The sequence below is a fragment of the Pongo pygmaeus genome, chromosome 15 (assembly GCF_028885625.2).
Source record: "Pongo pygmaeus isolate AG05252 chromosome 15, NHGRI_mPonPyg2-v2.0_pri, whole genome shotgun sequence".
Taxonomy (NCBI): Eukaryota; Metazoa; Chordata; class Mammalia; order Primates; family Hominidae; genus Pongo; species Pongo pygmaeus.
The window spans coordinates 67860135-67872651 of NC_072388.2; the positions used below are offsets into that span (position 1 = coordinate 67860135).

Here is a 12517-nt window from a genome sequence, read left to right on the forward strand (position 1 = left end):
TTTGCAGATGGCTTTTAAAAAATAAATCTTCAGGCCCATAAAAATGCTCCCCTACAAGCCCTGGCCTGGCCTCAAATCACAGGCCTTGTGGCCATGCTCTCAACAGCCTCGCAATCACCCACCACTAAGAAACAGGAAAAACAAGGTAACGGAGAGGAGGCTCCCTTCCCCCAGCCGACTGCTTTTCCGCCTGGAGCTGAACATTTGGGGCCTCTGATTTAGGCCTGGAAGGTTCAAAGCTGGGGGTCAGGAAATGGCACTGCCCCCCACTTGGTGCTGATCTCTGACCTGGCACAAAAACTCCCCAGCCTTGTAACGCCAAAAGCCAACCTAAGTCCCCCACTCCTTCATCAACTTTCTAAATCGTCTCAAGGCTTAAACAAGAACCTCAAACGTTACGAGTTTCACGTGCACAGACTTTTAAAATCAAAATAAACCTGAGCCTCAGCTGCCTGGTTCAAAGCCTGTTTGGTTCCCGTGGTGACCACAAAGGAAGAGACTCTCTAAACAAAGGGAAGGACAGACAGAACAGGTGAAACTGAAGGAACCAAAACAAGAGAGAAGGGGAGGGTGCTGCTGAATCTTAAAGCAGGGAAAGCTAGCTCCCAAAAGCTGGGGTCAGCACCAGAAGAGACCACCAGGAACGTGGGATTGGGGAGGCCTCCAGGTTCAGGGGATTTGGGTCTATTCCTGACAGTTACTGCTTCAACTGAAAAACACAGAGAAATACAACTTGCATCCTTCACTACCTTTAAAACCAAGAAAAGTACCTTCACTGAGGCCTATGTCCATCCCCTTAAACCTCACAGACCCTCCTGTCAAAGACCTGGATTGAAAACCAACTCTACTTCCAGGCTACACAAAGCCTGGTAAAGTCGCTTAACCTTTCTAAGCCTTATTTTCCCTGCATGTAAAATGGGGATAAGACCTCACAAGTTTGCTCACCATGATTACTGGAGAGAAAGCCACACATGGAAGCACAAATGTTAAAAATGCACCACAATGAGTTGTTCTCTTATTTCAACTCTATATAAGCCTTGCCTCCCAATTCAAACATAAACTCCTTAATAGCAAAGAGTGTGTCTATACTTCTGGTTAAAAGCCGAGTTCTGAGGTCAATCTGCCTAATCTTGGGCAAGTTACTTAACCGCTCTGGGCTTCCATTTCCCTGTCTGTACCAAGAAAACTAACAGTCCCTTCCCCAAAGAGTTGTTTGACATGTGGAGGTACTCCAAACTATTCAGCATTTAATCAGTGTGAACTATTAGTCTTTGTACTTACTTGGAAAACCAAGACATAGTTAATAAATACTGGTTGGTTGGTTGGTTGGATGGTTGATATAAAACAGGTAACACACCTTTCCAGCCTTCCCTCTCTCATCTGTTCCCTTCCCAGGAGGTGGACAGTGTTTAAATTTACCTCTGAGTACCTTGGGCTTGTGAAATGCTTTGAACCAAAATGAATGGCTCCCTTTAAGGGTCAAGGGTGCCAGCACCTTCATTTCCAGGCCTCTCTCGCTGTGCGGCTGTGAGCATGTTGTTCTCTGTCTCTAAACTCAGGATCTTCATCTATGAAGCGTCATCATCCCACATATCTTACAAGGCTGTCGTCAACGTTAAATGAAGGCACTGACAAACACGTCTGACATATACTCCATGTGCAAGAAGGGTTTCCCTAGGTCCCCCAGCCCTGACCTGTGGGTGACAGGCCTAGGGAAGACCCCACTCCCTCTTAATGGAGAACAGATCCCTACCCCAGAAGTAGCCTGCTGTAGCCAAGGACCAAGGAGGCAGTTTCCAGGGGAACAGCCTCCTCTGCAATGTACGCCCGATTTCCATCTTTGGCTGCCTTTTATTCTCCTCCTGCTTCTGTAGTGGGCTAGGTCACCTTCCCCACGATTGCTAGGCAACCTCCAAGAGTGGTACAGCTGCCTCCTTTGGGGGGCACCCTGGCCCTGCCCTCCCCTTCCCCCACCTACAACCCTAAGGAAAGCTGCCTCTCTTGGACTCCCACCCTGCCAACCCTGGGGAGAGCACACGGAGAGAAGCAATCCCAGGCCAAGAGGGTTTATAGACAGAGGTCAGGGAGAAATTTTTCCCAAGGACTGAGACTTGGAAAATGAAGGCCACCCTCTCCCCAACCCACCCAGTCTTCTGTTTGCCTGTGCATATCTATGATCTATTCCTGGTCAGTTTCCAAGGAAAGAGCCACATCCTTCATCCCGCTTTCTACAAAAGCTCCCGCCCTTATCTTCCTCTTCTAGACTCCTCTCACTCATCATGAACCTGGACCCCAGCTCTGAAAAGTGGGCATGACAGAGAAGGGGACACACAAACAGGGGAAGAGGGACAAGGATGGCAGAAGCCATCAGAAATCCTGTGAATGCTTGTTTACCTCTGGGAGGTGGGATGACAGGCAATTGTCATTTTCTTCTTTATATTAGTTAATAATTTATTAAGTTTTTAAAAATTGAGATAAAATTCCATGCCATTAAGTCACCATTTTAAAACGTACAATCTAGTGGTTTCAGGTATATTTGTGAGGTTGTGAAACCACCACTACTATCCAATTCCAGAACATTTCCATCACTGGGGTTTTGTTTGTATATGTTTGTCTTGGGTTAAATGTTCTACCCACGCAAGCATTTGTTGTATAAGCAGCAGAGCAAAGTTGAGAGGGAGTGCAAATGCTGGAGCCCAACTGCCTGGCTTCAGATCCCAGCTCCACCATTTGCTGACTGCGTGGGCCTGGAGGAGTTCCGCAGCTGCTCCGAGCCAGCTCTCTCATCTGCAAAATGGGATAACAGGAGGACCCATCTCACAGGGTTAGATGTGCTCATGCATGTAGAGTCCTTAGGACAATTGCTGATAATTACCATGTGCTCAAAAAGGGCGAGCCACTATAATTATTATGAGAAAAGGAATTTTGTTAACTTTATGGCAGAATGGTGCATGCGGAAGGGGCCAGTTGGGGTCATGAACGTTGCCACACACAGCTTTGGGGCCTGCCCATCACTAGACCAGACTCACCATGCCCAGATAACCAGACTTGCCCACCAGATAACCCCCTGGGACGACATGAAAGGAGGGAAAGCAGGAGAGGCAGAGAAAGGGGAGCCTGAGCAACCCTCTCCATGCATTTCCCCCCATCTGCTGAGAAGGGAAGGATTCCTGGGAGCTTGGACTTGATGCCCAGCCTGGGGATAGGTGGGAAACTGATATGGTTTGGCTGTGTCCCCACCCAAACCTCATCTTGAATTGTAGTTCCCATAATCCCCACACGTCGTGGGAGGGACCCGGTGGGAGGTAATTGAATCATGGGGGTGGTTACCCACATGCTGTTCTCGTGATAGTGAGTTCTCACGAGATACAATAGTTTTATACGGGGCTTTTCCCCACCTTCGCTCTACACTTCTCCATCCTGCAGCCATGTGAAGAAGGACATGTTTGCTTCCCCTCCTGCCATGATTTTAAGTTTCCTGAGGCCTCCACAGCCATGCTGAACTGTGAGTCAATTAAACTTCTTTGCTTTATAAATTACCCAGTCTTGGGTATGTCTTTATTAGAAGCGTGAGAATGGATGAATACAGAAACCTTGGTCATGCATGAAGAGGGAGGAAGAAGGGGTTCCAGGGTGGCTCTGAGCCCTGGTTTGCTGTGTCTCCTGTCCCTACTACTCCTAAGGCTACTTGCCTCAGTCAGAGCCAGGTTTGGCCAAATAGTACTTAGGAGGCCACTGGCACCGGCACCGTGGGAGATGGAGCCAGAACCCCGGGCTAAATTGAATCCTGAGTCCTGTGGGGGCTGACCCATCTGCCAGAACTAAGGAAGCAGGCTCAGCAGGTTTCCTGTGCTCCTGGCCTCTCTGCCGTGACCTCTCTGGGGAGGTGCAGACTAGAACTGCCCCAACCATCTCAGCTGGTGGGTTCCAGGACCCCACCAGTGTCCATGGCGAGTAACTCAGCCCAACACAGGACCCTCTTGCAGAGACGTGGGCCTACCAATATCTCTCTATGCACTCTAAAGAGGGCATAAAAGCAGGGCCAGTGGGGAAGGTGCCCTTTGGCTCCATACCAAGTCCAGGAAAACCACAGGTGGGTTACACATGGAGGCAGCTCAGGTGGGGTTAACTGGCTGGGATGATCCCAACAATATCTGTAGAGAGGTGTGGCCTTGAGAGTCTGGTCTGTGACCTGTCCAGACGGCCTGGCCACCTCTCGCAGAAAGGTGAGAGGTCAGCTCTGGGAGGGGCAAAGCAAATGGAAAAGAACAATGAAGCTAAGCATAGTGGCTCACGCCTGTAATCCCAGCCATTTGGGAGGCTGAGGCAGGAGGATCTCTTGAGGCCAAGAGTTCAAGATCAGCCTGGGCAACATAGCAAAACCCCCATCTCTATAAAACACAAATTTAAAAATTTTAAACTATAATAGAAGAATGATAAGGGAGAATAATGGGAGGGGGTGTTCCCCAGCATGGATAGTCACTGTTGCTCTGCTCTGCCCTTTCAGGCATCTCCCTTCTCCCCACCTCTGTCCTACAACATCACACACACACACACACACACACACACACACACATGTGGCTGAAATGCCAGGGAAAGGTAAGGCTCCCAGCAGAACCACTTTCCTTTGAGATGCACCTCCAATTCCACCAGCTCCTGCCAATGGCCATTATTGGCAGAGCCTGTTGCAATTCTGCATCTTTCTGGTTCCCTCTCTACCTAAACCATCATTTTCACACTCCACACAGCAAGCAGAGCATCTGATACCTAACAGGGGTTTAATGAACATCTATTGATTGCCTTCATGAGAAGGATCTATATTCTCACCCTATTAAGGGCTGGGCTCTTTCCTAGAGACCCGCTGTAGCACATCTGCGACTAGGCCACATTTCAGGCTCCGGCTGCCCCACCCTGGCTCCAGGCCCCCAGGTCTTGTGTGACAAGTCTTTGAGCCAGACTGATGGTTTATGGCCCCCAGCCAGGTGCGCAGCCCCAGGCCTTCCTCGAGAAGATGAAAAGGGATGTCCAAGTCCGACACAGCCGGCAGATCCTCCTCCCTCTGTAGTCCTCCACCTTGACTGGTGGCCTTGGCTATAGCTCCTGCAATGGCCTCACTGTCCAGAAGGAAGTGCAAACAACGTGTCCCTTCTTCCTGTGACCTAGCCTCACCTGTCTGCAGAATCGGGATGTGGGCCTTATTCACAACCACCTCTACTCACTTGCCAACGTTGCCCCTCTGTTTCAATATCCATTCACTCAACAAGTATTGATTAACTTCCTACATGTAAAAGGCTGCAGGCTGGCACCTGTGGAAACACCCATTAAACCAGAATCTCTAGGACTTCAGAAGGAAGAGAGAAAATAAAATTTAACAGCAGAAGCTACCATTTTACATATCTGCTCGCATCAAGCCAGCAAGGTGGGTATTAGCTCTTTTTTATAAGTAGGGAATTGGAGACTCAGAGAGGAACTTGCCCAAGGTCACAAGCCTGAAAATAATAAAGCCAGGATCCTACACCGAGTTGATGCTCTCTCCAGCTTGACCTACACTGGGTACACACATACACCTAAGAACATGAGCGAAATTACATAAGGGAGAAAACTGGGGGCTGCGGTCACCCTGAAAATAACAGCAACTCCTAGGAAAAGCGACTTCAGAGCCCAGCCTCAAAAATCAGGAAGAGTATGAAACCTGGAAAAGTAGAGGAAATGCCTCTAATCCATGTGCTCTGTCTGGAAGATAACTGCATTTTGTGTCTGGAGGCATGGCGACCAGCCCATGAACTCCGTACCGAAGCATTCTTTGAAAGAGGGACAAGCCTCGGCCAAGCCAGTGCAGCTTCTTGAGTCATGCCTCCTGCCTGCACAGACTTCTCCCTGCCTTCACATCAGGCCATACTTTCACCAAGGAAGCATTTCTCAATGCGTCATTTAACCTGATTCCCCGGAAGAGTCCTGAGGGCTCCGCAGGCAGAAATGCGTCCCATTTACAGAGGAGGAAACCTAATGGAAATGCCACAAGAACGGGAACTTGGTCTGTCTTGCTTAGTGCCCCATCCCTAATACCTGGAACTGTGTCTGGCCCAGAATGAGTGCTCACAAAGTATTTGCTGAATGATCTAATAAAAGCTCGATGAAATGTAAAGACTTGCCCAAAGTCTCACAAATAGCCATGGCTGCACCAAAGCTAAAAAGGGGGTCTTCTGCCTTCTACCGGGTGACCTTTGTATCCCTTTATACTGTGTCCTCCTCTTGCCTTCCTCACACTCACTCCCCTGACTCCCTCTGGAACCATCAGCCTCTGTCCACTTGTGGACTCACAAACCCCGCCTCCCAGTCAGCAGAAAGAGTGTCAAAAGCACCCCGCCTCCCAGTCAGTAGAAAGAGTGTCAAAAACACCCCGCCTCCCAGTCAGTAGAAAGAGTGTCAAAGGCAACACGTTTACCTTAAGTCTTATCCCTCACCTGTAATACCACCTCCTTAATATCACCCTGCTGAGAATTAGGCAGGCCAGAAATTCTGCAGACTGAGGCCCACAAAAGATAATCTAGAGAATTAACAGGAAACAAACAAAAAAAAAATGTGGGTCTGAATCTTCAGAGTCAGGCCCAGAGCTCCATCTGCCGTGGCCCCTCCATCAACCCTGCCCAAAGCACGTGTCGGCTCTCCTGGTTCCGAGATGCTCTGGCTCTGGCTGCTAGGCCCAGCTTTCCTGCCTCCCTTGCCAAGGAGGAACAAGTGAGGGGAAGCTGCCAGTCCCAAACATGGCTGCATCCCAGCCCCACCAAACACAGTCTGGACTTGGAGCTGGTTACTTCCCCTCTCTGGCCCTGGTTTCCTCGTCCTTGTGCGTGCCTGGCACATATCAGCAAATGCCAGTTCTTGGCACTGTTGAGTTTGCCTCCAGGATAACCCAGTTTCCCAGACCACCTCTTCCTACCTGGCTGCCCAAAGGCCTGGGGCACACCCACTGCCACCCAGGTCAGAGCCCTGGGAATCTATATTCTTCTCCCCAACTGCGTTTAATATATTCATTCATTCAGAAATATTAAATACTATGTTCAGGCCGGTGCTCAGTGTCTGTCCTCTAGGAACTTGGTCTCACAGTCCTTTCAGGGGCCTAGTTCCTAAGCAGCTCTGTTACTCCTGCCCCTCCCAGGCACAAAGCAGGTGCTCCCTAAGCAGGGATTTCTCCTTCGCTTCTAACCCCCAAGGAAGACCCCAATCCACCACCCTAATCTCACTTCTAATTTAAAATCCATTCTCAAGAAGGCTTCACCCTGAAATTATTAAAAAGCCTTCTGCCTGGTGCCCCATAGGGATCTCCAAATTACCTACTCACTTTTCACTTCCACCCACAGCACCCATGGTCCCAGGAAATAAGCCAAGTCAGTGGACGACTGTCTGCAGCCCCCAGTCCTCAGCTCTTACTAGGAAGATGACAGGAAGAGGGGGAGTTTAAGCAACTGGCACATAACAAAGAAGTCAGTTCGAAGTCAGGGGACCTTCCCATGTCCGATGTAGATGACCGATGTCGCTGTATAGGGCCCAGCCCCGCATAGGCCTTGGGCACTGCGGCCCAGGTCATCCTGCTTTGAGGAAGCCCATTGTGTGTGTTTTAGATTACCTCTGCCTATCTGATGAAGTGAGTAAAAGGGCTCCGTTTCAGGGCCTAGGATTCCTGAGTGAGCTAATACAGGATGCCTTTGGCTGAAAAAAAAAAAAACTTCAGTCGGCTCTATAAACTACCCCCCTTTTAAGTTTAAAAAAGGGAATGAATGTTACCATTTTTGGACATGAGCGTTCTCCCTCAAGCCCAGCCCTAACCGCACTATCCAAAGGGACGCGCCATCCTGTCCCCCCCCACCCAAAACCCCATTCCCAGATCAGCATGGGGGTGGGGAGGGTATGAAACGGGGAGGGACCGGATGGAAGCGGGCAGACGGGAGGAGGGGGAGGGAAAGGGGTATTCAGGGTACGTGGCCGCCTGGGGGCACGGGCTCACCGCGCAGGCAGGAAGCAGCGGTAGGGTTGAGGCGCCCTCCCCCCACCACCACGAGTGGTTTCTGACCTCTTCCTGCCACTGGCCACTGTGCCCGGGTCCCATCGCCAGCTCCGAGCCCAGCTCCCGTGGCGGGGCGCGCACCCGGCACACCGCGCCTGCCTGGGATGCAGCGCCGTGGCTAAGTAGGGATCCCCAGTGACTGGCCCCAAATATCCCCTAAGACAGACCCTCGTTCTGGAGCCCCTCAACTCGAACCGCGCTGCCCACCTTTCCCGGGGGTCGGAGGGGCAGGACGTAGACGCAAGCCCATGTGGGGCTTACAGCTTCCAACCCACTGAGTTAAGCAATAAAACGGTCTGCTGTCCTGACCCCGCCCCCACAGGGCCCGCGGGGGAGCCCGCGTACGCCCCCCAGTTTTCTCGGCCCCAGCCGCACCCCAGCTGGTCCTTCTCTAGGCAGATGCGGAGGCGGCCGCCGATCTCTCCGGCGCTCTCCCCTCCGCCTAAGGGGCCGCAGGGTCCCAGGAGGCCCGCCGCTCAGGTTGAACCCAGGGCGGCCCAGGAAGCGGCGCTGCCACCGCATGCCATATGGAGAGGTGGCCGGGGGCGGAAGAAAAGGGAAAATCGATCCGGAGCAAGCAGCCCCGAGCCGGGGTCTCAGACCCAGCCTGAAGAGCACCGCCCCCGCGCACAGCCCACGCGGGGATGGTCGCAACAGCCACAGGGTGGCCTGGACCACGGACCCCCAAGGAGACCTGCCCGCCAGCGGCGCCACCTCCCGGCTCTCCGGCCCGGCGTTCGCGGGCTCCGGGGCAGGGGCGCTCCCGCTTCCGCCAGGCGCCTGTAACCCAACACCCCACCTCGCAGGGGCCGCACCGCCCCCGCCCCATCCCGTGCGCGCCCGGAACCGGTTCAGAGCCAGGAGCCGAGAGCCCGGCGGGCAGAGCGGGTCGGGGCTGGGGGCTGGGGGCTGGGGGTTGGGGGCTGGGGGTTGCGGCGGGCGGGGAGGCTGCTAACCTTTCTCTGCTGCTTCTCCCAGGCCGGGTCCAGGAGCAGGTCCCGGTCCCAGTCCTCTTCTGGCTGCATGTAATCGTTGGTTTGCTGAGAATCATAATGGTCCATGATGGTGCGCGCGTGCTGGGGTCTGGATTTCTTCCTCCACCTTCTCTCTGAGCAACGGCTGCTGCCCTGGCGTGGGGAGGGAGTAGGGCTGGGCTGGGCTGGCGGGGCCGGGCTCGCTCCCCTGCGCCCGGTTCCGCCGCGGCGCTGCTGGCGAAGGCTGCTACTGGCGGCGACAGCGGCGGCTGGGCTCGCGGACTGCCTGCCTCTGGGCGGGCGCTTGGACCTAATCTCCACGCACACTGAGCTAGGCGGACACACTAGCGCTGCGTGAGCCGAGGCGGGCGGGGGCGGGGGGAAGGGGCAGAGCCCTCCCGAGGCTCTCCATTGGCCAGGCCGAGTTGCCCAAACTTCCCCCCATCGCCTCTCATTGGGAATTCCTGGCATCCGTCAGCCGGGCTGCGGCGCATATAGGTGGACTGGGCGGCCCCCTCCCGGCGCGCACACCCCCGCCCACTCCCGCGGTGCCCGTTCCCCCGCGGCTCATGTGACGCCAGCTTAAGCTGAACGGGACCGAAGCCGGGAGACGCCTCCCCGAGCTCGGGGACTGAATGGCAGCGGACTTGGGAGCCCCAGGAGCCGCCGGGATTGGACCCGTTCCCCGCCACCGTTATTGCCCCCCCCACGCGCGCTCCAAACCCCAGGGTGGGAGGGGGCTGGAGAAAGGACGCGAGGAAACCCAAAGAACATTCATTTTCTCTTTCCCAGGGAACCTGGGTCTGGGCAGGTCGGCACCCTAGAAAAGGGGGCGGGGTGGGGCAATGGAAAGGAATTTCTTGGGAATTTCATGACTCCACCGCCTCCCCCCCGGCCCCGCCCCACCCCACCCCAGCCTACCCCACCCTACCCTACAAGGCGCGACCCGGCTGATCCCTGCCCTGCGGGAACCCGATTTCTCGCCAGCGAACTGCTCTCAGAGGCTACCGAGCGTTCCCGCCTCGCCGCAGGAACCCTTCCAGCTCGCCCTCGGGCTCTGGGGACCGCTCCGCAGCGGGGCCTCCCGGAATTCCCTGCCGATCTCCGCGGGCACACTTGGCTGGCTGCTGCGGCCAAAACTACCTTCGCGTGGCAGGGTCCTCCCTCCTCCTCACAGACACCCCGACATCACCCTCAAAACTGGAAGGGACAGCCCCGAGTGATCTAGGTAGATCTACTCCGTTCCCCCCTCCCACATACACACGCGTGACAGATGGGGAAACTGAGGCTCAAAGAGCCGAGCGCGGAAAGAGCTTGTGGACTCCACAGGCCAATCCTGTAACCTTATGCCTGACAAACAAAACCTTATTGTCACTGGAGGAGGATGGAGGGCGGGAGTGACTAAATAGCTCTAACTTCTGCTTGCCACCTGCCAGGACTCCTTTCCCTGGGCTTAGTAAGAGGAGAGTCTAAACGCGCTAATGCCCGGGAAGGAGCAGGCCTCGCGTTCTGGCAGGCTCCTCTATGGGATCCCGGTTCCGAAGAACAGTAGCAAATAAACCTCTCCTAGGTTATGCACTGTATTGTGAACAACAGATGTGCCAGTCTTCCACCCCAGCACCCAGCACATAGTGGAGCTTAATTTATGGATTTGAGGCTGGCCACGGTGGCGGTGGCTCACACCTGTAATCCCAGCACTTTGAGAGGCTGAGGCGGGCGGATCGCTTGAGCCCAGGAGTTCGAGACCAGCCTGGCCAACGTGGCAAAACCCCATCCTTACTAAAAATATAAAAATTAGCCGGGCATGGTGGTACACGCCTGTAGTCCTAGCTACTTGGGAAGCTGAGGCGGGAGACTCGCTTGAGCCTGGGAGGTCGAGCTTGCAGTGAGGTGCATTTTCACCACTGCACTCCAGCCTGGGTGACAAAACAAGACTGTCTCAAAATACATACATACATATATGGATTTGGCCCTTTATAGCCACAGGCTTCAGAACCCGCAGATACCCAGGCTGACTGTGAGGGACTTGAGCATCCTCAGATTTTGGTATCCATGGGGATGCTGAAACCAATACCCTGCCAATACTAAGGGAGGACTGTATTTGTAGGATGAATGGCTGCATCAACTGCAATTTTGCATCAACTGCAAAAATTAAAATTTAAATTTAAAAATGCAAATATGTCAATTCAGAAATGGGTGAAGGAGTTAGAGGAAGAAGTTCACTGAGAGGAAGGGCCCTGAATTATGGGCTGGAGTTTGTCCTCTACCTTCTCTCCAGGCGATGGTGGATACCTGGAAGGCCACCCATGGAAAAGGTGAAGAAAGTGCCCCCTGGTTCTCAGAAGAGCCGCTGCTGCTGTTGTGAGCAGATATTGGGTGGTGTCTCTGGCTGCATCATTTGTCAACCACACATATTCATATGAGTGTTACCCTTCAGCACTGTGCCTTCCAGAAGCCCCTGGTGGAGGAAGCACTGCTTCTGAGCCACAGAGACTGCTGATCGATGGACTATTTTATCACCGCTTCTAAACTATGGCTCTAAACCTAACACAGAGGGTAATGGTAGTGCTGTATCCATTCATTCACTCATTCACTCAATAAATATTTGCTGAGCACCATCTGCGTATCAGGGAATGTACTAGATGTATATAGAGATGAAAAAGCCATAGTCCCTGTCGCACACAGCCCAGCAGACAGACACAGAAACAAAAATATGATGTCATGAGTTAGATGTAAGGAGAGAGATCTGACAAGGGTACTGTTGGAACAGACGAGGGGCACTGAACCCCGTGGGAAAGGAGGCTCCAGGCTTAACTTTTTGGAGGAGGTGAAACTTGAGTGAACCTTAAAGAATGAGAGTCAGCCAGATAAAGAGTGTGGGAAGTTACTCCAGAAGGAAGGACCAGCACAAGCTAACACACAAGGACAGGAAACTGCATGGTATACAAAGGAATGTCTAGCATCTCAACGTGGCTGGACTAGAAAGCCAAGGCTGGGAGGGGCAAGAGACAGGGCTAGAGAGGTGCACAGCAGCCAGACCATGAAGGCCTCATGTGCCAGGTGGAGTGTGGATCTAAGGGGAGCAAGGCTGGCTGGAAGCTTTGACACCAGTTGCAGAGCTGTTGCAATAATCCAGGTCAAAATGGAAAGTGTGGATAGACCAGAAATACTTAGGGGATAAAACTGAAAGACCTAGGAGTCTGGAGAAAAGATAAGTGTTTTTGTTGAGAGATCCCATGCACTTTACCTATATTAAGTTCCTCCTATGAGGTGTTTCTCTGTCTTACAGAGAAAACAAACTGAGGCTCAGAGAGGTAGTAACTAGTCCAAAATGGCACCAGTACATGTGACTCCCAGATCCATGCCTTTAACCCCAGTGGTTCTCAACCCTAGGATATTTTAACAACTCCCCTTCACAAGGGATATTTGTTGATGTCTGGAGTCATTTTGGGTTATCACAGCTGGTGGGTTCCTACTG

The 12517-nt window shown here is 53.1% G+C and overlaps 1 protein-coding gene and 1 long non-coding RNA gene across 4 annotated transcripts in view; one reads left to right on the forward strand and one right to left on the reverse strand.

Annotated features, from left to right (window-relative positions):
* Nucleotides 1–9831, reverse strand: part of ACTN1 (actinin alpha 1) — a 105144-nt gene extending 95313 nt beyond the window's left edge. For 2 of the 3 annotated variants that reach the window (XM_054447521.2, XM_063651687.1), the window contains exon 1: nucleotides 9022–9500. In XM_054447521.2, the coding sequence (XP_054303496.1) occupies nucleotides 9022–9126 (105 nt within the window). In that variant the 5' untranslated portion in view covers nucleotides 9127–9500. Of the gene's footprint in view, nucleotides 1–9021 lie in introns of all 3 variants that reach the window. The other variant, XM_054447520.2, reaches the window with a different exon arrangement.
* Nucleotides 9832–9879: 48 nt separating this feature from the next.
* On the forward strand, nucleotides 9880–11657 carry LOC134738156 (uncharacterized). Its single transcript, XR_010123739.1, has 3 exons — nucleotides 9880–10267; nucleotides 11318–11354; nucleotides 11477–11657. It is a non-coding gene; the product is annotated as an uncharacterized LOC134738156 (long non-coding RNA).
* The last annotated feature ends 860 nt before the right edge of the window (nucleotides 11658–12517 follow it).